The sequence below is a fragment of the Aquarana catesbeiana genome, linkage group LG03 (genome assembly GCF_042186555.1).
Source record: "Aquarana catesbeiana isolate 2022-GZ linkage group LG03, ASM4218655v1, whole genome shotgun sequence".
In the NCBI taxonomy this organism is placed as follows: domain Eukaryota; kingdom Metazoa; phylum Chordata; class Amphibia; order Anura; family Ranidae; genus Aquarana; species Aquarana catesbeiana.
Window position 1 is genome coordinate 9,007,368 of NC_133326.1, and position 21,679 is coordinate 9,029,046.

Genomic DNA, 21,679 nt, shown 5'->3' on the forward strand with positions numbered 1-21,679 from the left:
GGCGAGTGGGTGGGGTTTACACTGGGGGCATTCAAGGGCACACTCAGCATTTAATGGGAACACTGGCAGCATTTGATGGGCCCACTAGCAGCATATGATGGGCACACTGGCAGCATTTGATGGGCACACTGGCAGCATTTGATGGGCACACTGGCAGCACTTGATGGCACAGTGGCAGTGTTTAATGGGCACAGTGGCTGTGTTTGATGGCACAGTGGCAGCATTTGATGGGCACAGTGGCAGCGTTTGATGGCACAGTGGCAGCGTTTGATGGCACAGTGGCAGCGTTTGATGGGCACAGTGGCAGGGTTTAATGGGCTCAGTGGCAGCGTTTGATGGCACAGTGGCTGCGTTTGTTGATTTTTTTTCAAAAATTTTTTGCGTCCCCCCCCCCAAAAAAAAATTTTGAGCACCAGCCGCCACTGATACATAGTTGTCCTAAAACCAATTGCTTTTGATTCATGCTGGGCATCCCATATTTCCCATCCCCATCCAAATTATATCCCTCAATAAAACAAAAAAAAAAAACCCCAAAGTTTACTGACTGTTTCATGTCTCGGTGTGCCTGAGAATGAATGCAGGGCTGGGCAGGGTGACAGACAAACCACGATTCTCAGCAGCCCCTGCGGGGGGGTACCACTACAACAGTAAACTGCCACTTATTATCTCTTAGTTTACTCTAATCAGCCCTAATTAACTCCTTCTTCCCCTTCTCCTTTCAGCTATAAGTTTCCAGCTATTTTGTATTTATTTTATTACCCATAACACATGTATTTATTTGTTTTGTTCATTTTTTTTTTTTTGTTAGACCAAAAACCAAATACAATTGATAGCGCTCACATGCCCAAATCTGTTATCCCACCTGACTGGCCACAATGTTTGCAGGTGCTGGTCAGGCTGAATGCTGGTTCATCAGACATTGAGGAATACAACAAAATGGTGCCTGTTCACACACATACTGCCTCCACCTATAATTAGCTCCTCTTGGTAAAAAAAAAAAAATGGCTTCAGCTTGGTCTCCTACCCATGGGGAGAACGCCTCTAAAATATTTCGCCCAATAAGGGCTTAATCGTAGGTGCTTCCATTATTAGGCCCCTATTCAGCTGAACATTTTGGAGGGGGTTCTCCTACTGGTAGGAGACCAAACTGAAGCAATTTTTTCCTAGGAAGCTCACCATATGCCGAGGCAGGGTGCCATTTTGTTGTAGTCCATTTTTTTTGTGTCACCTTTAACCTCTTCCCGTCCGCGCTATAGTCGAAAGACGGCTACAGCGCGGACCTACTTTGCCGGGAGGGCGTCCATAGACGTCCTCCTGGGCTCGAGCAGCCTGCGCACCCCCTGCAGGGCGCGCACGGCGTGCTCTGTGATCAGCGATCCCGACCCCTTACCGCGTGATCATCTGTTAGCCAATGACAGCTGATCATGTGATGTAAACAGAGCCGGTAATCGGCTATTTTTTCTCTGCTGGTCGCGTGAGGAGAAAAAAAAAGGCGATCACCGGCGGCTGTGAGAGGGACATCAGTCCCGATCGTGGAGAGCCTCTGCAGAGGCTTTTGTGCCACCTGTGCCACCTACCAGTGCACAACAGCGCCAACTACCAGTGCCCACCAGCGCCACCTACCAGTGCCCACAGTGCCACCTATAAATGTCACCAATCAGTGCCTCGTCACCAGTGTTGCCTATCAATACCACCTACCAGTGTCAATCAGTGTCACCCATCAGTGCCACTCATCAGTGCCACCTATCAGTGTCACCCATCAGTGCCACTCATCAGTGTCACCCATCAGTGCCACCCATCAGTGTCACCCATTAGTGCCACTCATCAGTGCCACCTATCAGTGTCACCCATCAGTGCCACTCATCAGTGTCACCCATCAGTGCCACCCATCAGTGTCACCCATCAGTGCCACTCATCAGTGCCACCTATCAGTGTCACCCATCAGTGCCACTCATCAGTGTCACCCATCAGTGCCACCCATCAGTGTCACCCATCAGTGCCACTCATCAGTGCCACCTATCAGTGCCCATCAGTGCCACCCATCAGTGTCACCCATCAGTGCCACCCATCAGTGTCACCCATCAGTGCCACTCATCAGTGCCACCTATCAGTGCCATCTTATCAGTGCTGCCTCATCAGCGAATATCAATGAAGGACAAAAATTACCCGTTTGCAAAATTTTATAACAAACTATGAAACATGTTTTTTTTTTTTTTTTTTTTTTTTTTTTTTATTTCTGTCTTTTTTTGTTTGTTTAGCAAAAAATAAAAACCCCCCAGTGGTGATTAAATACCACCAAAAGAAAGCTCCATTTGTGTGAAAAAAAATGATAGCATGACCGCGCAATTGTCATTCAAAGTGTGACAGCGCTGAAAGATGAAAATTGGTCTGGGCAGGAGGGGGGTTTAGGTGCCCGGTAAGCAAGTGGTTAAAAAAAGTGCAAAATTGAAAAAAATTTTGAAAAAAAAAAAAAAAAAACCCCTTTCAGGTTGATTTACTAAAACTGGAAAGTGCAAAATCTGGGAGCGCGCCCGCGGGGTCCAGCGGACTCAATGTCCGCCGGCCGCCCCGCGATCTGCACAACGGGGGATCTGCCTTTGTAAACAAGGCAAATGCCCGTTCTGACAGGGGACATCTCAGAGATCTGCTGCTCCCAGTGATCGGGAACAGCGATCTCTCTCATGCGCCTTGGCAGCCCATCCCCCCCTACACGTTGAGGGAACAAAGTTAACCCTTTGTTCACCCCCCTAGTGTTAACCCCTTCCCTGCCAGTGTCATTTATACATTGATCAGTGCATTTTTATAGCCCTGATCAATGTTATAATGTCACTGGTCCCCAAAAAAGTGTCATTTGGGGTCAAATTTGTTCGCCGCAATGTCGCAGTCACGCTAAATAAAGATCGCCACCATTACTAGCAAAAAAATAAATAAAAGTCTATAAATCTATCCCCTATTTTGTAGACGCTAGAACTTTTGCGCAAACAAATCAATGCGATTTTTTTTTTTTACCAACAATATGTAGAAAAGTATATATTATATATTGTTTGGGATATGTATTATAACAGAAAGTATAAAATATTGTTTTGTTTTTTTTTTTCAAAATTGTCTGTCTTCTTTTTTTTGTTTAAAAAGATAAAATAATAATAAATAATAATTTGCGCAAAAAATAAAATAAAAGCCGCAGAGGTGATCAAATACCACCAAAAGAAAGCTCTTATTTGTGGGGAAAAAAGGACGTCAATTTTGTTTGGGTGCAGCGTTGCACGACCGCGCAATTGTCAGTTACAGCGACGTAGTGCCGTATCGCAAAAAATTGCCTGGTCATTAAAGGGGAAAATCCTTCCGGGGCTGAAGTGGTTAAAAAAAGTGCAAAATTAAAAAAAGCAAAAAAAAAAACTCAGGTTGATTTACTAAAACTGGAGAGTGCAAAATCTGGTGCAGCTGTGCATAGAAACCAATCAGCTTCCAGGTTTTATTTTTTATTTTTTTTTTGTCAAAGATTAATTGAAGAAGCTGAAGTTAGAAGCTGATTGGCTCCCATGCACAGCGGCACCAGATTTTCCACTCTCCAGTTTTAGTAAATCAACCCATGTATTTAATTTGTAAATAAATTTGCAATGATTTGTACCAGGATCAAAATTTTAGTGTCGTTTTAAACAGGACAAACTATAGAATAACATGGATATTTTTATTCCACAGTAACATATTTTTTTAAAGGAACACTGGTCAAAAAGAAAAAAAGGGCTTTTTTAGCTTTGCTAATTCTCTTTTGTCTAAGGAATGCAGAAAAAAAGTTCAGTTTTGCAAGACAATATCAGGAAAAGAAGACCTTGTTTGTCCCTAAAACGGAAAATTGTATCATACTTACCGTAATTTTCCTTTCCTGGTGCCTATCCATGGCAGCATACTAGTGATAGAGCTCCGCCTCGACTCCTCCCTCAGGACCGGTGAATAGCATAAATTAAAGACATAGTCCCTCCCCTAACATTCTCCGTAAAATACCGAGGGTGGGAGCGTATGCTGCCATGGATAGGCACCAGGAAAGGAAAATTACGGTAAGTATGATACAATTTTCTGTTTTCCTTGTGCCTCCATGGCAGCATACTAGTGATAAATAACTAGCTGACATGGGTGGGATAATGCTTAACAGTAATGTTTAATTAGAATGGGACATTGCAGCCTGAACTGCTCTCCTCCCGAACTCGACCGTTGTGAGAGCTCCTGGATCAATACGGTAGTGTCTGAGGAAAGTATTGCGAGAAGACCAGGTGGCGGCCCTGCACACCGTCTCTAATGAAACGTTAGCCCTTGCTGCCCAGGAGGTTGAGACTGCCCTCGTAGAATGAGCATTCACTCGGGACGGAGGTTCCATATTCTTCATCCTGTAGACCTTCTGGATTAGTTTTACCACCCAAGATGCCAGGGTTCTGATGAAAGCTTCCTTGCATCTGTATTTACCAAATGGAACAATAAAAAGTCTTTCCGAGTTCCTGAAGGATCTAGTGGCCTCTAGGTAGGCTCTGAGCACTCTGGAAATGTCCAGCTCGTGACATGATCCCGAATCCGCTTCAGCAAATACTGGCAGTGCCCAAGGCTCAAAAAGGTGACTTGGAGTAGCGACTTTGGGTGTGAAGCCCCGAAGGGGACGAAGCTCCACTCTATCGTAGAAGAAAGAGATGTGGTCATCACCTATCCCTAACGAGTGGAGTTCTGAGATCCTTCTACCAGATGTAATGGCTAGCAGGAAAACCGTTTTTAGTGTTATGTTCCATATTGTCAGTTGTTCCACTGGGGCAAATGGATGGTCAGAGAGGACTTCAAGGACCAGAGATAAATCCCATTTGGGAAAAGACCGTCTGACAGGTGGACGAATCTTTAACACTCCTCTGAGGAAAGTGACTACTAAGGGCTCTTCTGCCCATCTTTTATTTGTTGCGGCAGAAATAGCTGCTACTTGCACTTTGAGGGAACTCAAGCTAAGACCCAGATCAAGTCCTGTCTGGAGGAAACCGAGAACATCTGATGTAGAAGGAGAGATTGGATCAAACTCATTTGAGGTAGCAAATGACAAAAACTTGTTCCATATTTTTGAATATATAGCATTGGTTGCTGGCTTCCTGGCTCCTAGGAGGGTTGGTATGACCCCTGGGGAACATCCTAGGGACTCGAACCTTCGCCTCTCAACCTCCAGATTCGAAGATTCAGCTTCTGAGGGTCTGGATGAACTAAACTGCCCTGCGTTAGAAGTTGAGGGAAAGGAGGGATCCTGATCGGAGAGCTCACACTGAGGCACATAGCTAGAGGAAACCAGGGTCTCTTTGGCCAATATGGGAGTACTGCCAATACCTGGACTGTCTCTTTGAGAAGTCTCAGGAGGAACTTGAATATTAATGGCCGGGGGGGAAAGGCATATGCGGTGGTGAACCTCCAGGGGCATGACAGGGCATCTACTTCCTCTGCTTGCGTATACGGCAGGCGAGAGACGAATCTGGTCAGTTTGGCATTCTCCGGAGTGGCAAATAGGTCTACCTGAGGAGGATCCCAGAGGTTGGCAATCTGACGGAAGACCTGGGGATGAAGAGCCCACTCGTTGTTGTCCAGGAAGTTCCTTGACAGCGTGTCTGCTTCCGTGTTCAACCTTCCCGGGAGATACATCGCCCTGAGGTCTAGGATGTTCTTCTCTGCCCAGAGCATAATCGGCTCTACTTCCCTGAGGAGTGATGTGCTGCGAGTGCCCCCCTGCATCTGCAGGTACGCGACAGCTGCCCTGTTGTCCAGGCGTAAGAGTACTCTCTGGCCTCTGATCTGAGATGCCAATGAAGTTAGTGCCAAGAATGCTGCTCTCATCTCCAGGATGTTGGATACTACTCCCTGGGTGGAACAGGACTATCTCCCCTGTATCCTGGTTTCCCCACAATGGGCTCCCCAGCCTTGTCCGCTTGCGTCGGACGTAACTGTGATCCAGGAGAGGGAACCCAGATGACGAGGTTTGGAGAGGTTTTCCGGCAGAGTCCACCAATGAAGGCTCCTGCGCATTGCTCCCATCAGCAGAATTGTCTGAGAGAGTCGCTGTTTCTTCCACTGCGCCAAGAAACCCGTCTGAAAATACCTCAAATGCCAATGGGCCCAAGGAATCATCGGTATACAGGCAGACATTGTGCCAATGAGGCTCAGGCATTGCGATGCCATTAGGTACCAGCTCGCGATGGTTTTGACCATCTTCTGGATAATAATCCTCATCTTCAGGGATGGTAATGACACTGTCCCCTCCCGGGTGTCGAACATCGCACCTAGATAGATCATCCGCTGTGTAGGCGCGAGCTGACTCTTCTCTGAATTTATCAACCATCCTAGTTCTCTCAGGGACTGGAGAAGAATGTCTCGGTGATACACCAGCTGACCCGGACTGCTTGCTAGGAGGAGGATGTCGTCCAAATAGTGGTATATCCTCAGACCCCTCTCCCGCAGGGGAACCAGAGCGGATATTAGAATCTTGGTGAACACCCTGGGGGAGGTGCACAGACCGAAGGGCAGGGCTTGAAACTGCAGGTGGATCCGACCTACTGCAAATCTGAGATACTTCTGGAAGGCAGGTAGAACTGGCACGTGTAAGTACACGTCCTGCAGGTCGACTGAGATCATCCAATCTGTTGGCTGCACTGCCTGAATAATTGTTTGTAGAGACTCCATCTTGAAGCTTTCCGGGTGTATGTGCCTGTTGAGCCTTTTTAGATCTATCACAGGCCTCCATCCCCCCGTTCTCTTTGGGACCAGAAATAGAGTGGAATAGAAGCCTGCGAAGCGCTCTGCCAAGGGAACCGGCACAGCTGCTCCCTGAAGTTGGAGTGACGATACAAAGTGTCTTAGGGCTTGAGCCTTCAGCGGAGAGGATGGAATTTCTGTTCTCTTGAAAGAATTTTGAGGTGGAGGATGAGAGAAACTCCAAAAGTGCCCCCATTGGATTGTTGACAGGACCCAGGGATCCTGGCATTTGTTGGCCCAGACTGGAAAAAAGTTTTTTAGCCTGGCTCCCACCGGGAGTGTCTGGGCTAATCTGGCGTCAAAAGGACTGCTTCTGCTCATGTGGAGTCGGAGGGGCCTTCAACTTTTTGCCCACAAAGGATGCCTGAGTGCCCCTCCAGGGTTTCCTGCTGTCTCTGGACTGCCTTGATTGTCTAAAATCCCTAGGATTTGACTTGCGGAACCTAGAAAACCCCCCTCTGGATCTCCGCATCCTTCTGTCTTGGGGAAGCATACCAGACTTTCCTCCTGACAACCTGGAGATGGCTTTATCCATCTTGTCTCCAAATAATGCCTTCCCGTCGAATGGAATTTTGCACCAATTTTGTTTGGAAGCTAAATCTGCCGTCCAGGGTTTCAACCACAAGGCCCTTTTTGCCATTACTGAGTGCAGCATAGATCTTGCTGAACACCTAATCGTGTCTATAGCTGCTACTCCGACGAAGTCTGCTGACAACCTAATTTCCTCCAAGGCTTTAATTATGTCCTCCTTGGGGACGTCCTGGCGCAGAGCCATTTCAATGTTATCCGGCCAAGCTCTAATGGCATTAGACACGGAGGTGAGGGCGATCGCTGGCTTACATGCTGCTCCTGCAGCTAAATAGCTCCTCTTGAGGTCCAGGTCGATTCGTCTGTCAAGAGGGTCCTTAAAAGAAGCAGAATCTTCCATAGGCAGGGTGATATTTTTTGCGAGTCGCACCACTGATGCGTCTACCACAGGCACAGCGTTTAATGACTGCGTTCCCGACTCCGGTAAGGGATACAGTTTTTTGAAACGTCCCAATGAAAGTTTTTTATCAGTCTTTGACCACTCATTTTGAATGATTTGGCTAATTTCGCCCATCAAAGGGAAGAAAGCCTGTTTCCTTTTAAGAAATGGGAAGTAGCTTTTTGCTTCCTGGGGAGGTTCCTCAGTGTCCTCCCAGGCTATTGCAGCTCGGACTGCCTGGATGAATGGTTTTACCAATGAATGGCTGAAACCAGAAGAATCTGATTCATCTGATGAGTCTCCAGAAAGGTCTTCAGGTGGGGAATCTCTGGCCGGTCGGCCTGATGGAGGTAGAGGCGTACTGGCTGCAAAAGGACCAGGAAGATTAACTTCAACATCCTGAGCCTGGGACACCTGCGGGACTGGCTGAGCGGGAACCAAAGCCGCAAGCTCAGAGAAGGAGTCCTTCATAGTTCTTTTGAGCAGGTCCACAACCTGTTGGTTTTCTAACTCGCGGCTGGACGCATATTCCGAAAAACAGTCCTTGCAAACTACTTTGTTCGGTAGCGGAATAGCCCCACAGGTCCAGCACTTCTTATAGGATCTAGGAGAGGAGGACCGATCCCGCCTTCTGGATCTTGATCTATGTCGAGAAGAATAGGACTCACGTCTTGACGAGCGGGACCGGTGGCGTGAAGAACGAGATCTGCGACTTGGGCTGTCGTCATCGTGGTGCCTTGAGGATTTTTCGGTCCTCTTGGAGTGGGCAGGGCTATGATTTTAAGGAAAAAACCATGTCAGGCCAGCGAGCGCACTTTTTTTTTTTTTTATACTCACGTATAGGTGGTCCCATACCTAACGGAAGTGTGAGGATCTTTGTTGCGAGACGAATGGCTCATTGCGGAGTTGGGCAAAAGGATCAGCTGCAGAAATATAGCAAGAAAGAAAAGGAAAGAAAAGGTTTGTTTGTTTGTTTTTTTTTTTTTTTTTGAGACACATTACCCCCTTTTTTTTTTTTTTTTTAAATACTTCCCACAGAGCAGCTTCAGAGAAGCTAACAGGGCGCAGCCGAGGAGACTCTGACTGCCAGCCCCAGAGCTGACCTTAAATATCCTAAGGGGAGGGGGAGGGGTAATCCCATGAACCCCCAGTCTCTCTGTTCCTTTTTTTTTTTTTTTTTTTTTTAAGTTTTTAAAAGAGAGAAGGGCAAAAACTGGCCCTTTTTCCATAACTTAAAATGGCCGCCGGAGCGCCGAGAGACCGCGCATGTGCAGTAGAGCCGACGCCGAGAAGACAAGAAAACCTCGCTAACGACGGCGGCCTTCTCACTCCCCTGATCGCGCATGCGCAGTACGGAGGAGGGGACGCCGGACCGCGCTGTCTCTACCTGCGGGGAAGGTAGACAGCTCAAAACAAAGGCACCGCAGCAATAGGACGAAGGCTGTAACTTAAAGGGCAGCAGCATGAAAAATAAACAGGTAACAAGAACATATTTACTCCCTCCTATACCCTATACATATGTATACTTTCAAAAAGAATAAAGGGGAATGCAACAGAAAGGGAAGTGGGAAGGGGAAAGACATATGCTTCTTTCTTTCTCTTTTTTTTTTTTTTTTTTTTTAATATAAAAAATGGAATAAACTGACAAAAAAAAAAATCACAAGCCTGGAAGAATGAGAGCTGATCCTTTTGCGACTCCTTTGCCTTCATCATAGGATATAGTGGCAGACTGCGTTCCTGTGAGGAAACTCCAAGAAGACCCCAACAGATCCACAGAGGGGTTCCCAGTATTATCGGCGCCGTGAGCGGCCCAAGAACAGGGACTGCGCACGGGAAAGGCTAAACCCGGCGGATGCTGCCAAAGGCAGAGGTATGGACATACTGCTACTCTTCACCAGCACAAGAGGTATGAGGAAAAAAAGGAGAATGTTGGGGGAGGGACTATGTCTTTAATTTATGCTATTCACCGGTCCTGAGGGAGGAGTCGAGGCGGAGCTCTATCACTAGTATGCTGCCATGGAGGCACCAGGAAAAATCTTTATATAATATAATAATGTATTATATAATAAAGCTTTATAAGTACCTTAAATAAATAAATAAATATAATGTATTACTTTGTAATTTAAAGCGGTTGTAAACCGCAGGTGATTAAAAAAAAAAAAAATCCCTGCAAGGAAATGTCATAATGTGCTAGTATGCGTCGCATACTAGCACATTACGATAGACTTATCTGAGTACGAAGCCCTCCAGCGCCGCGCTGTCATCGCTGAGGCGGCTGCCATCTTCTTCCCCTGGCTTTCCCTCCGGGTTTGCGGCTTCCGGCTACATGAGTGGCTTTTTTTTTTTCTTAAAAATTTTCAATCTTTATTCGTTTATTTAGCAAAAAATAAACCCCCCCCAGTGGTGATTAACTACTTTAATACAGGGCACTTACACCCCCCATCCTGCCCAGGCCAATTTTCAGCTTTCAGCGCCGTCGCTGTTTAAATGACAATTGCGCGGTCATGCTACACTATACCCAAACAGAATTTTTATCATTTTGTTCCCACAAATAGAGCTTTCTTTTGGTGGTATTGAAACACCTCTGCGGTTTTTATTTTTCGCTAAACAAATAAAAAAAGACCTAAAATTTTGAAAAAAAAAACTTTTTCTTTTGTTTCTGTTATAAAAATTTTTGTAAATAAGTAAGTACTGATGGGCACTCATGGGTGGCACTGATAGGCAGCACTGATGGGCACTGATAGGCAGCACTGGTAGGCAGCACTGATGGGCACTGATAGGCGGCACTGATGGGCACTGATAGGCAGCACTGATGGGCACTGATACGTGGCACTGATAGATGGCATTGATAGGCATCACTGATGGCACTGACAGGCATTGGGGATGGACACTGATTGGCAGCTGCCTGGGCATTGATTGGCATTTCCCTGGTGGTCTAGTGTGGCATAACTGGTGGTCCAGTGTGGTGGCAATCCCTGGTGGTCCTGGCAGCATCCTGGTTGTCCTGGGTGGGCATCCGAGGGGGGCTGCACTCATAAACAATCAGCAAAGACCCCCCCCCCTGTCAGGAGAGCAGCCAATCGGTTCTCCTCTACTCGCGTCTGCTCTTGCTGTTTACAACGTGATCAGCCATGATTGGACACGGCTGATCACGTGGTAAAGAGCCTCCGTCAGAGGCTCTTTACTGAGATTGGTGTAGCGGTGTTTCAGACTGACACACCGCACCACCAATTGCCACGATGCGCGCCCCCACGGGAGAGCAAGAGCGGTCGTTCTGGAGGGCCGTCATATGACGTCCACCCAGAACGAGAGTCACGCCGCCCAGCCGTCATTTGACCAAAATAAAAAGCTCTATTTGTGTAAAAAAAAATGATATATTTTTTTTTTTTTTTTTTGGGGTACAGCGTTGTATGCCCGCGCAATTGTCATTCAAAGTGTGACAGTGCTGAAAACTGGCCTGGGCTGGAAGGGGGTAAAGGTGGTTAGGCAAGTGGTTAAAGGGGGGTTTTCTGTATGGGCATGCAAATTATGTCATACAGATAATTAAAATAGTGTGACAAAAACATTTGTGTAGGGTGCATAATATCTATTTAGATTATATACTAAATAAGATATTTTCTAACCACTTTAAGACCGCTCAACACATATGTGTGCAGATGGGCTTTATAACGCCTATTCACTGCACATACCCTGTTTCCCCCAAAATAAGACCTAGCGTGATTGTCGGTGTTGGCTGCAATATAAGCTCTACCCCCCAAATAAGCCCTACCCTGTTTCCCCGAAAATAAGCCCTACCCTGAAAATAAGACCTACAGGGACTTTAACTAGGGCTTATTTGGGGGGTAGGGCTTATATTGCAGCCATCACCGACAATCACGCTAGGTCTTATTTTCGGGGAAACAGGGTAGGTGATGCTGGCTGGGCCGATGTTACGATGCTGAGAGCTGCACTCACTGTACACTACCAGCACAGAGACCCACCTGGGAGAGGCAGCTCTCGGTCCCTGCTAACGATTGGTAAATGGAAGAACCGGCACCCAATCATGTGACCACTGTCACAGCCAATCACAGTGGTCACATGATTGGCCAATTTTTTTTTTTCCACCCCCTTAGAATTCAGAACTTTTTAAAGGGATGCTGGCAGACAGGAAAGGATTAATATAAAACGTCAGTCATGCTTTTTTTTTTTTTTTTAAGGAATGACCAGTACATACGTCTGTTTCAAATATATTTTAATTAAATAATATTTTTCCTATACATTCATCTTGTCCAGAGATACTACACAATCTTTAGAAAGGTTCCATAAACAGTTCTCAGTAGGCATAATTGCAGATACCGCTTGGCTGATCTTCGGGGCAGGTACCCGCTTGCCTGATCTTCGGGGCAGGTACCCGCTTGCCTGATCTTCGGGGCAGGTACCCGCTTGGCTGATCTTCGGGGCAGGTACCCGCTTGCCTGATCTTCGGGGCAGGTACCCGCTTGGCTGATCTTCGGGACAGGTACCCGCTTGCCTGATCTTCGGGGCAGGTACCCGCTTGCCTGATCTTCGGGGCAGGTACCCCTTGCCTGATCTTCCAGGCAAGTAACTTCCAGGCAGGTACTACTTGCCTTTTCTTCCAGGCATGAACAGTCTCATCTCCTGCTGTCCTGCAAAGCTGAAGGCAACAAGGAGCTCTGCAGTTGGAGGACTCTCAATCCAGCCTACCTTGTCTGAAGAACTGGCTCAGAGGATGTATAGTTTCATATATATACTTTTTTTATATATATTTATATATATATATATATATATATATATATATATATATATATATATATATATATATATATATATATAAATATATATATATATATAGATTTCATGCTTATATTAATATAGAGTACAATGCATATTCTTATACATTCACATTATATATTTATATATGTATATATTTATACCATATATATTTGTCAACATTTTCTCAAAGCCCGTAAAGTCTTGCAAATATCAGAAACGATATTCTCTGCAGAATTTTTTATTTTTTTATTTTTAAAGATCGTCCAGTGTAAGAAAATAGTTTTTGCCCTTTGAATCCATATGACTCCGCCTGGATACTATGAGGTGAGGCCTCCTATGAAAATGCCCGGCGTAGAACACTTATGAAAAAAATAGAAATACACTTTTTTTTTATGGTATTGCTTTAAATAATAAAATTTGATTCTGTGAAGCAGCCAATGATCGAAGTCTTGAGCGAAGTTGTGCCGGGGAGAGGGGTGAATGGTCCGGGTCACCTCTTATTTTTTTACTAATGAGGGGCCAGTCCTAGAAAACCTTTCTTCGCTGATGCACATATTCATCAGTGCGATTGTTCATGGTACGGTCCATGTGTTCAGACAGGAAGAAATAAGAGAGCTAAACCAACATGGCTTCTATCTCTACATTCTGCATATTTTATACATATAGCTGGTGCTGCTCTATGATGCACCCCCTACTCCCCCCCCATATACTTACCTGAGCCTGATCTCGATCTAGCCCTGTGCAGGAGAGCAGCGGCTCTCTCGGCTTTCTCTCTCCTCATAAGCTCAGAGACAGCTCTGGGAGCCGTCGGCTCCCACTACTGTCAAGGGCCAAGCTGCGCTCTTTGGGTCTATGGACACACAGAGCCCGGCTCGGGAATGAGCCCACATGAGAGCCCCCATAGCAAGCGGCTTGCTATAGTGAGCACTCAGTGGGGAGGGGTGGAGCCAGAAGCACCGAGGAGGGGGGGGGGACCTGAGAGTAGGAGGATCGGAGCTGCTCTATGCAAAACCATTGCATCGGCCAGGTAAGTATTACAAGAAAAACTTTTAAGGGTTTGCAATCACTTTAAAAAGGAATTCCAGGTATCAATAATTTTACATGGTCCAGCTTGGACCAATGTAAGTAGACATGTGCAATACCTGTGGGATCCCTCTTGAACAGGGATATGCAATTAGCGGACCTCCAGCTGTTTCAAAACTACAAGTCCCATCATGCCTCTGCCTCTGGGTGTCATGCTTGTGGCTGTCAGAGTCTTGCTATGCCTCATGGGACTTGTACGATCTCCAGTAGCTTCTGAGTCCCGTGCCAAGTGGCTGCCTTGCTGCATTATTGACACAGGAGGTTGGCCACTTGGCATGGGCACCATTCAGAGATCGCTTTGCATTTTCCTCAATGAATGTAATGTGTTCTCTGATTGGATGAGGTGGAATAGAAGGGTGGTAATGACACCTCCTGTGTTCACAATGCAGCAGGGCAGCTGCTTGGCATAGGGCCCGTAAGCTAGTGAAGTTCACTGGAGTAGACATTTCCAGCTGCTATAGCAGCCATTTTCAACCAAGGTTCCATGCAGCCCTAGGGTTCCTCTAGAGGTTACTAAGGGTTCCCTGAGCTGTGGCTGGTGATTAACCTCCCATCTGATGGTGCCAGCGTAGTTCCAAGTTCAACGGCACTTGGCAAAGTCAACAGCATAACACCAATTATCTTTTTAACTGTCTATAAGGGTGACATTCTGACCACAACGGCAAGGGTTGCATTATTCCTACTGACCACAAATGTAAGTGGTGTTTTTTGCCATTGACCTCCAATAAACTGGTTTTAGTAAGGGTTCCCCAATGCCTGAAAATTATTTTAAGCGTTCCTCTGGGGTCGAGAAAGAGACTGTTCTAGAGGGATCCCACAAGTATGGTACAGTGGAACCTTGGATTACGAGCATAACCCATTCCAGGAGAATGCTTGTAATCCAAAGCACTCGAATATCAAAGCGAGTTTCCCCATAGAAGTCAATGGAAACAAAGATAATTCTTTCCACATTGACTTCTATTGCATGCAATACCGCATGTGGCCAGAGGTGGGGGGGGGGCGTCGGAGAGCCTCGGAAATACTCGGAGACAGCTTGGCTGAACTCGGAAAGGCTCGGACCCACTTGGGAATGGAATATTTCCGAGTGCTTCCAAACGGCTCCGAACCGTTCCGAGTGTCACCAGCGCCCCCGCACCTCTGACCAAATGCAGTACTGCACACCCCATTAGCTTGAATTCTGCTTGTTTTGTGAGACAACACCCGCAAACCGAGTCAGAATTAAAAAAAAAAAGTTGCTCGTCTTTCAAAACGCTCGTTAACCGCGTTACTCGTTAACCAAGGTTCCACTGTATGTGCATAGTTGCAATGGTCCAAGTTAGACCACTCTTAATATGCAAGAATATCCATACCTGGAATTCTTCCTTAGAAACCTCAACTACAGAACTCTAAAAGATTTTTATTTTTTGGTTTGGATAGAGTGAGGAAGAGTTAGAACTTCTAACGATGTTTTTTTATTGCTGCCTGTGCTGTCCTGTCCTGGTGCCACAAGAAAGGGAAGCAGAGGAAAATCTCCTCAGTGGTACAAACCTAATATAACATTCTATTTCTTCCCCGATCTATCCCAATAATGTTTTGAATTGACTGGAGTTAGGCTTTAGTGATTTTGTTGGTAAAAGAAAACGGCAATAAATGGCTCCCTGCAAAGACGACATTACATTTTCACATCTCCTGCTGCCCACACCACTGATCTCTGCGGTGGTGAAGAGAAACTGCTTCCTTCCATTATTTCTGGGAGGATCGATTTCCTGGCCCCCCCCCATTGTACTCTGTGGTTCATCCTACTCGCGTCTACATCACTACACGACGCGGTTTTCAGAGATCACCTAAATGCGAACAGAGTAGGAGAAAGCAGGACAGGCTGGGTTAAGGGGTTCTAGAGGATGGGATAATCTCTGGAGAAGTACTGGAGATGAGCATAGGAGGAGGAGAGATGGATATAGAGAGCAGGAGCTCTTGGGAGGAGCGGAGGGGACAGTTTGGGTGGTAAGTTGGGATGAGGTTGGTGATGTAGTTCAGGGCAGAGTTGTGGATGACTTTGTATGTTGTCAGTGTTTTGAATTTTATGTGTTGGGTGATCAGAGGCCAGTGGATGGATTGGCAGAGAGGGGTGGAGGATGCTGAGCGGGTGGTAAGGTGGATGAGTCTGGTAGCAGCATTCATAATAGACTGAAGGGAGGATTCTTCTTCCGGCCTCTATTTCACTACAGGAACCACTGAACCCTGAGATGCAAAACCATTAGTATGACACCAAAGGTCTTTTTCCCTGTCTGTAAGGGTGGCATTCTGACCATCACTGTAAGGGTTGCATTCTTCCTACTGACCATCGAAGTAGTGGATGTTTTTTCCACTGACCCCGATAAATTGGTTTTAACAGGAGTTCCAAGAGACCTTAAAATTATTTTAGAGGTTCTCCTGAGGGTAAAAAATTTGAGAAAGGCTGCTATAGACATTTCAGCCATGACTGAAGATCTCTGTGTCCAACATCAGTCTTGGCTCCCATGCAGATGCTCATTATCCTATGCTTGTTAACCTCTGCTACTCAGACTGGTTGCACCTCTTGCAAGAATCCCAAAATATACAAATACCAGAAATATGTCACTTTCAGAATTGTCAAAATGTAGGATCTTCAGCCAGGCAGTTTTCCTTTGGTACTGCAGAGATCGGTGGTCTGGGACAATGGAAGAGGTAATTATTTAATGTCTTTCTTTGCAGGGAGCCCTTTATTGTATGGTTTTATTTTAGCAACAGAGGTGCTTTAACTGTGAATACCCTACAGATAACAAGTGACTGTCCATCCACTGCCTGCAGGTTGTTTCATACCTGGGTTTTTAGATACAACATTCATTCTTTTGGGCTGTCTTTGGAAACAACATCTTGGATCCCAGACCAAAGGCAAAATGTAATGGTTGACACAATGACACTTAGAAATCAAGGTTTTTGCATCTCAGGGCTGGAGCATTTCTATGTAAATTGAGACCCTCTAGCAATTGGAGAATTACACGTCCCATCATACCAAATCATAAAAGCCTGGGTGGGTTTGCTAAGCTATTTAGTTTTGGAAAGGCTGGGAAGACCAAATGTTGCCTAAGGCCAGCCGTACTTATTAGCGCTTTTACCTTGATAGAGGTGGAGATCTAACAACTGCCTACTCTGAGTCCTGAGGCTGCAAGTTGTCCAAGCCATAACTCCAATGATTCTGCACAGCTATTCTTTGTCAAGCTGAACTTATAGACCAAATAGTCTTAACCAGGGTTCCGTGGAACCCTAGATTTCCTCCAAAGGTTGCTAGGGGTTCATTAAAGTGGGAGTAAACCCTCTTTTTTTTTTTACTTGTACCTACAGGCTTACCTGTAGGTACAGCGACTATCTCCTAAACCTGCACAGTTTAGGAGATATCCACACTGCATGCAGCTGGTGATGTCACCGGCACATGCGCTCTGAAGGAACGGCAAATCCATGACTCCCGTGCTGTTATCAGATGGCTGGAGGACGCGAACCCAGAAGGAAGACCGGGTGAAGATGGAAGCCCTGACAGCGATGACAGCGCGTTGCTGGAGGGCTTTGTTCTAAGTTAAGTATTTTATATTGTGCTAATATCTGATGCATGCTAGCACATTATGCAATTGTCTTGCAGGGTTTAAAAAAAAAGGGTGGATGGCTGGTGGTCAATTTGATGGTATCTGCAGTGTTCTAGGGCCAATGATATGTCATTCTCCAATTGCTGGAGAGTCTCAATTTACCTAGAAATGCCCGGAGATGCAAAGCCATTAGCATGACACCAAAGGTCTTTTACCCTGTCTGTAAGGGTGGCATTCTGACCACCATTGTAAGGGTTGCATTCTTGCTACTGACCACCAAAGAAGTGGATGGTTTTTCCCACTGACCCCGATAAATTAGTTTTAACAGAAGTTCCTAGAGACCTTAAAATTATTTTAGAAGTTCTTCTGGGGTAAAAAGGTTGAGAAAGGCTGATATGGACATTTCAGCCTTGACTGAAGATGTCTGTGGCCAACATCAGTCTTGGCTCCCATGCAGATGCTCATTATCTTATGCTTGTTAACCTCTGCTACCCATACTGGTTGCATCTCTTGCAAGAATCCCAAAATATACAAATTGCTCAAAATAATTAGATCAACATGAGCCCAGTGCGCGTTATTGAATCATTTCTGTGCATTGCAGTTTAGGAGTCCCATTCTTTCATTGTCATCATGCAACTGTTTCCTGAAATCTTTTTTTTTTTATCAGACATAAGCAAGGTGCAAACTAGGGATGAGCGAACATCTACCCTATATCTTCTACAGAATGTAGGATTCAACAGAATACGGAAAGAGTTCACTGGACCTACCAATACTCTAAACAAGTGTCTTCATACTTTCCAGGAAGCACATTCTACTGACATTCGTTAAAAACATGGAATGCAGAAACTCAAGAAGTGCTGACAATGTTTCGAAGAAAGGCACAAAAGATGAAATGGTTTTGTATTGCTGTTGAAAGGATGCTGTGTCATCTCTTTGGCTGTTCATTTTTGTCCTCTACTCGTCCTGCTTTCTTTTTTTTTTTCTTCCTTTGCTCGAGTACATGGTGAACCAAGTCTTCGGGGACCATGTATGTATGTCAGCCTTATTGTGTGATGACTGTCCAAGAGAAGGTCTCTGGAGGGAGGAGGATTTCTCTAATCCAGTTACATACAGAAAAGGGACAGACCATACTGGAATCCATACTTCTTTTATCTGAGTTCACAGAAAACGTTAGCATCGTATTGGTAATAATATGTGCGTTGTGTGTTTGTGTGGTGCTTTTATGGTAACATCATGTTGAGCCTTTGCTGCACCCACTATTCATATTGTAGGAAGATGTATGCATCTAAAAGTTAGCGTCTCTCAGATCTGCTCCTAGTCACCGTGAACAGGATGCCTGGGGAACGCACGTAAGGATCTTCTGGTCATTGCTAAAAGTTAGGACTTCATGGTGCAAATGGGGACAACGATGACCAGAATGACTGTGCAGGCCGCCGCCGTGATGAGTGCCGCTATTTTACAGACCTTGGCTCGTCGGAACTCGGCTTCTTTCCTCTTTAGCAGAGAATCATAACCTGGAGTGTAGATGTCCTCCATCCAAAACTCCAAATTGTTGGGATTCAGGGATTCTTGAGCCTGTCAAATACAAGATGGATCATGACAATGCCACCAAATTGTTTTCAGTTGATTACAATTAAAAACACAACAGGATTTCTGTTATTATCCCCATAGATATTATTAGATGAATCTTATATGATAGTTTGTATTCAGTGTGGTGTGCTAAAGATGATGTATAGGGTGTGTACATATTTGCATATTTGTTTATTATGATCAGGGTAAAAAAAAAAAATGTCATGTGAATATGAAATATTGACTATTGTTATTAGGCAATCTTCTTTCCAGCCAACAGGTGGCGATCTGGCCTGCTTTTTACATTAGTGTTCCTGAATACTTTTCATTTGTGCTAAAAGATGCTGGTTATTTACTGTAAAGGTCATTACAGCAACGACTACTCCACCAGATGGTTGATTCTGAGGTTTCTTTAATGCCGCGTACACACAAACGGTCTTACGATGGACGTAACGGAGTTACGACGGACTCCCGCTGAAACGGACTTGCCTACACACAATCACACCAAAGTCCGTTCGTTTAGAACGTGATGACGTACGATAGCCAGTAGCCAGATAGTCAATAGCCAGTAGCCAATAGCTGCCCTTGCGTCGTTCTTGGTCCGTTGGACTAGCATACAGACGAGCTGTTTTCCCGATAGGAACTGAGTCCGTCGGAAAGATTTGAAACTTGTTCTATTTCTAGGTCCGTTGGAATTTTTTTAAAAAAAGGTCCGATGAAGCCCACACACGATCGGAATGTCTGACGGAATGGTTCAGTCGGACCTTTTCTGCCGGAAAGTCCGGTCATGTGTACGCGGCATAAGACAAAGTAGGCTGCAAAGCAAGCTGCTCTGCTGCCTCTTTAGAAACCCGTTATTCGTAAAACAAAGATTGTATAAAGATAATGAAAAAACAACAGAAATAATACAGCAGTAAAAAAAAAAACATATAAACATACACATCATGGGTGGGTGGTAGGGGGCATTTTCCTGTTTACCACAGCCAGATAGGTATTACTTTATTTCTCCTCTGTGCCCTGCATGGGCAAAGCACAGTTTAAGGTCCGAATCACACCACCCTGTGCTGCAACACTGTCAAGATGCTACCCAGACCAAAAGGTGCACGTGCCCCGAAGTAAAGACCTGGCACCATTGCCAGTTCTCTACATGGCGACGCTCGTCTGTTCAGGAATGTGCACAGACACATAGGAAATATACAAGGATGCATTAGGGATGCGCCGTTCCCCACTGGCGCACGCCCTTGCCCCAAACTGGCGCCAAACACCCTTTATAAGGAGGACAGCAGCCTTCAGAGATTGTTGGTTGATCTTTGGTTCCCCAGTGCTCTTGTTCCTGTGTTTCCTGTGCTTCTTGGACTTCCTGTTACCATACGGACTTGCCTCTGGACCCGTGCTTTCTGGTTCTGACCTCTGCGTACTCTTACAGAATCTGCCTCCTCCAACCACCACTGCATGACCCTGGCCTGCCCTTCTGACCATTTTCCTGTCCTCACGTCCGGCTCCTGTGCATGACCTGAGCTCTGTCTTGACTATATTCTTGCCACCTCATCTTCTTGAACCTCTGTTCTGCCATTCTGACCTGCTACCTGCCATAGGTGCCGCCTACCTCTTACTGCTGTTCTGGGCCTGCCTTACCATCTAGGGTTCCAGTACTATAGCTGACTACCTGGACGCCCTGTCTAGCAACCCTCCAGCCAGATGTCACCACGAGCAGTCTCCAGCAGGCAACCTGTGCTTCTTTGTTCCCTGCATTGCCTGTCCTCACCTCCTGCAGTACTCGGAGCTTAGCCTCAATGCAAGACATCTCGTCACTTTGGCCTCCAACCAGGTATGTAAAAAAAACACACAGGTTTTCATGCATTGAAATGCAATTCAGCGCACTGCATTAGGTAGTCCACTAATTTTAAATGCAACTACCCAAAAGCATGAAAAAAAGTTAAACATAGTCAACATGGCCACGTTTTCTGTGGATACTCAATAATCTAGCTTCTGGGCCAAAAGAGGGAGATATAGGGACATTTTTAGGCACCCTGTAGTGCCAGGTCGAAATTTAGGGAGTTTGTTGTATTCATCAGCCGCTAAGCTAGGTATGGGGAGCATGGGGGTTTCCAGGTATTGTGTAATCCTGATCCAGGGGAAGGGGGATAAATAATTCATGTCTAGAGATGAAGTATATGACCACCTACCTGAAGATCTAGTGCAGTCAGCCGGCCTTTCTCCCCTGAGTTGTGTGTGTATTCCTCTATGGTCCATGAGGGTTGGGTCCGTTTTATCTCCGCCATCTCCGTCAGGCGCATGTCAGTGTAAATCGGATTGCTCTTCATGTGAGATTTGAGAGATGCTGGATATGGGTGAGGACTGAACACCTGCTCCACCATATACGAATCCCTGGATGACTTGGGAATTCTGTGCAAATGAGGTATTTCATGTTGGCGTTCGACCTGATCAGTAGGAGAACAACACAAAAAATAAACAAAACAGTGATTTGTAAATTGCGTAAAGTAAAGGCGTACAATGTCACGTTGTCATGCTTCTGTGTTTCTGTAAATGTATGTCTAGCTAAACTCATACATATAAATACAATTATGGGGAGAACGTAGAAACGGCCTTTCCAAAGGTCTCCAATTATGGGAATAGGAATTGATCACACTGAGCATCAGATTATTGTTATGAACCCCAGGAGATTGGAAGGTTTTCTGGAAGACTTCAGGAAATCATTTTTTAATGTACTTCATTGAAGACTTTGATACAAGTAAACTTCCTGTCTTGCTGGACAGAAGGGAATCTGGCTTCCATTGTTGCTTTTCAACTGCAGTTACTAGAGCTGTAAGGCGTGAGCAGAACTGGGTATCTGCTGTCAAAGCTTACCGCCATTAAGGAAAAAGGGCAACTATTCAGTGTCTATCACTCTATGGGTCTCCAAACTTTTCAGTACAAGGGCCACATT

At 45.6% G+C, this 21,679-nt stretch overlaps 1 protein-coding gene across 1 annotated transcript in view; it reads right to left on the minus strand.

Moving 5' to 3' along the window:
- Positions 1-11,945: 11,945 nt before the first annotated feature.
- MINAR1 (membrane integral NOTCH2 associated receptor 1) overlaps positions 11,946-21,679 on the minus strand; it is a 155,539-nt gene continuing 145,805 nt past the window's right edge. Inside the window, exons 3-4 of the mRNA XM_073618246.1 lie at positions 20,919-21,173; positions 11,946-18,738 (exon numbers count right to left, since the gene is read on the minus strand). Of these exons, the coding sequence (XP_073474347.1) occupies positions 18,541-18,738; positions 20,919-21,173 (453 nt within the window). The 3' untranslated portion in view covers positions 11,946-18,540. The remainder of the gene's footprint in view (positions 18,739-20,918; positions 21,174-21,679) is intronic.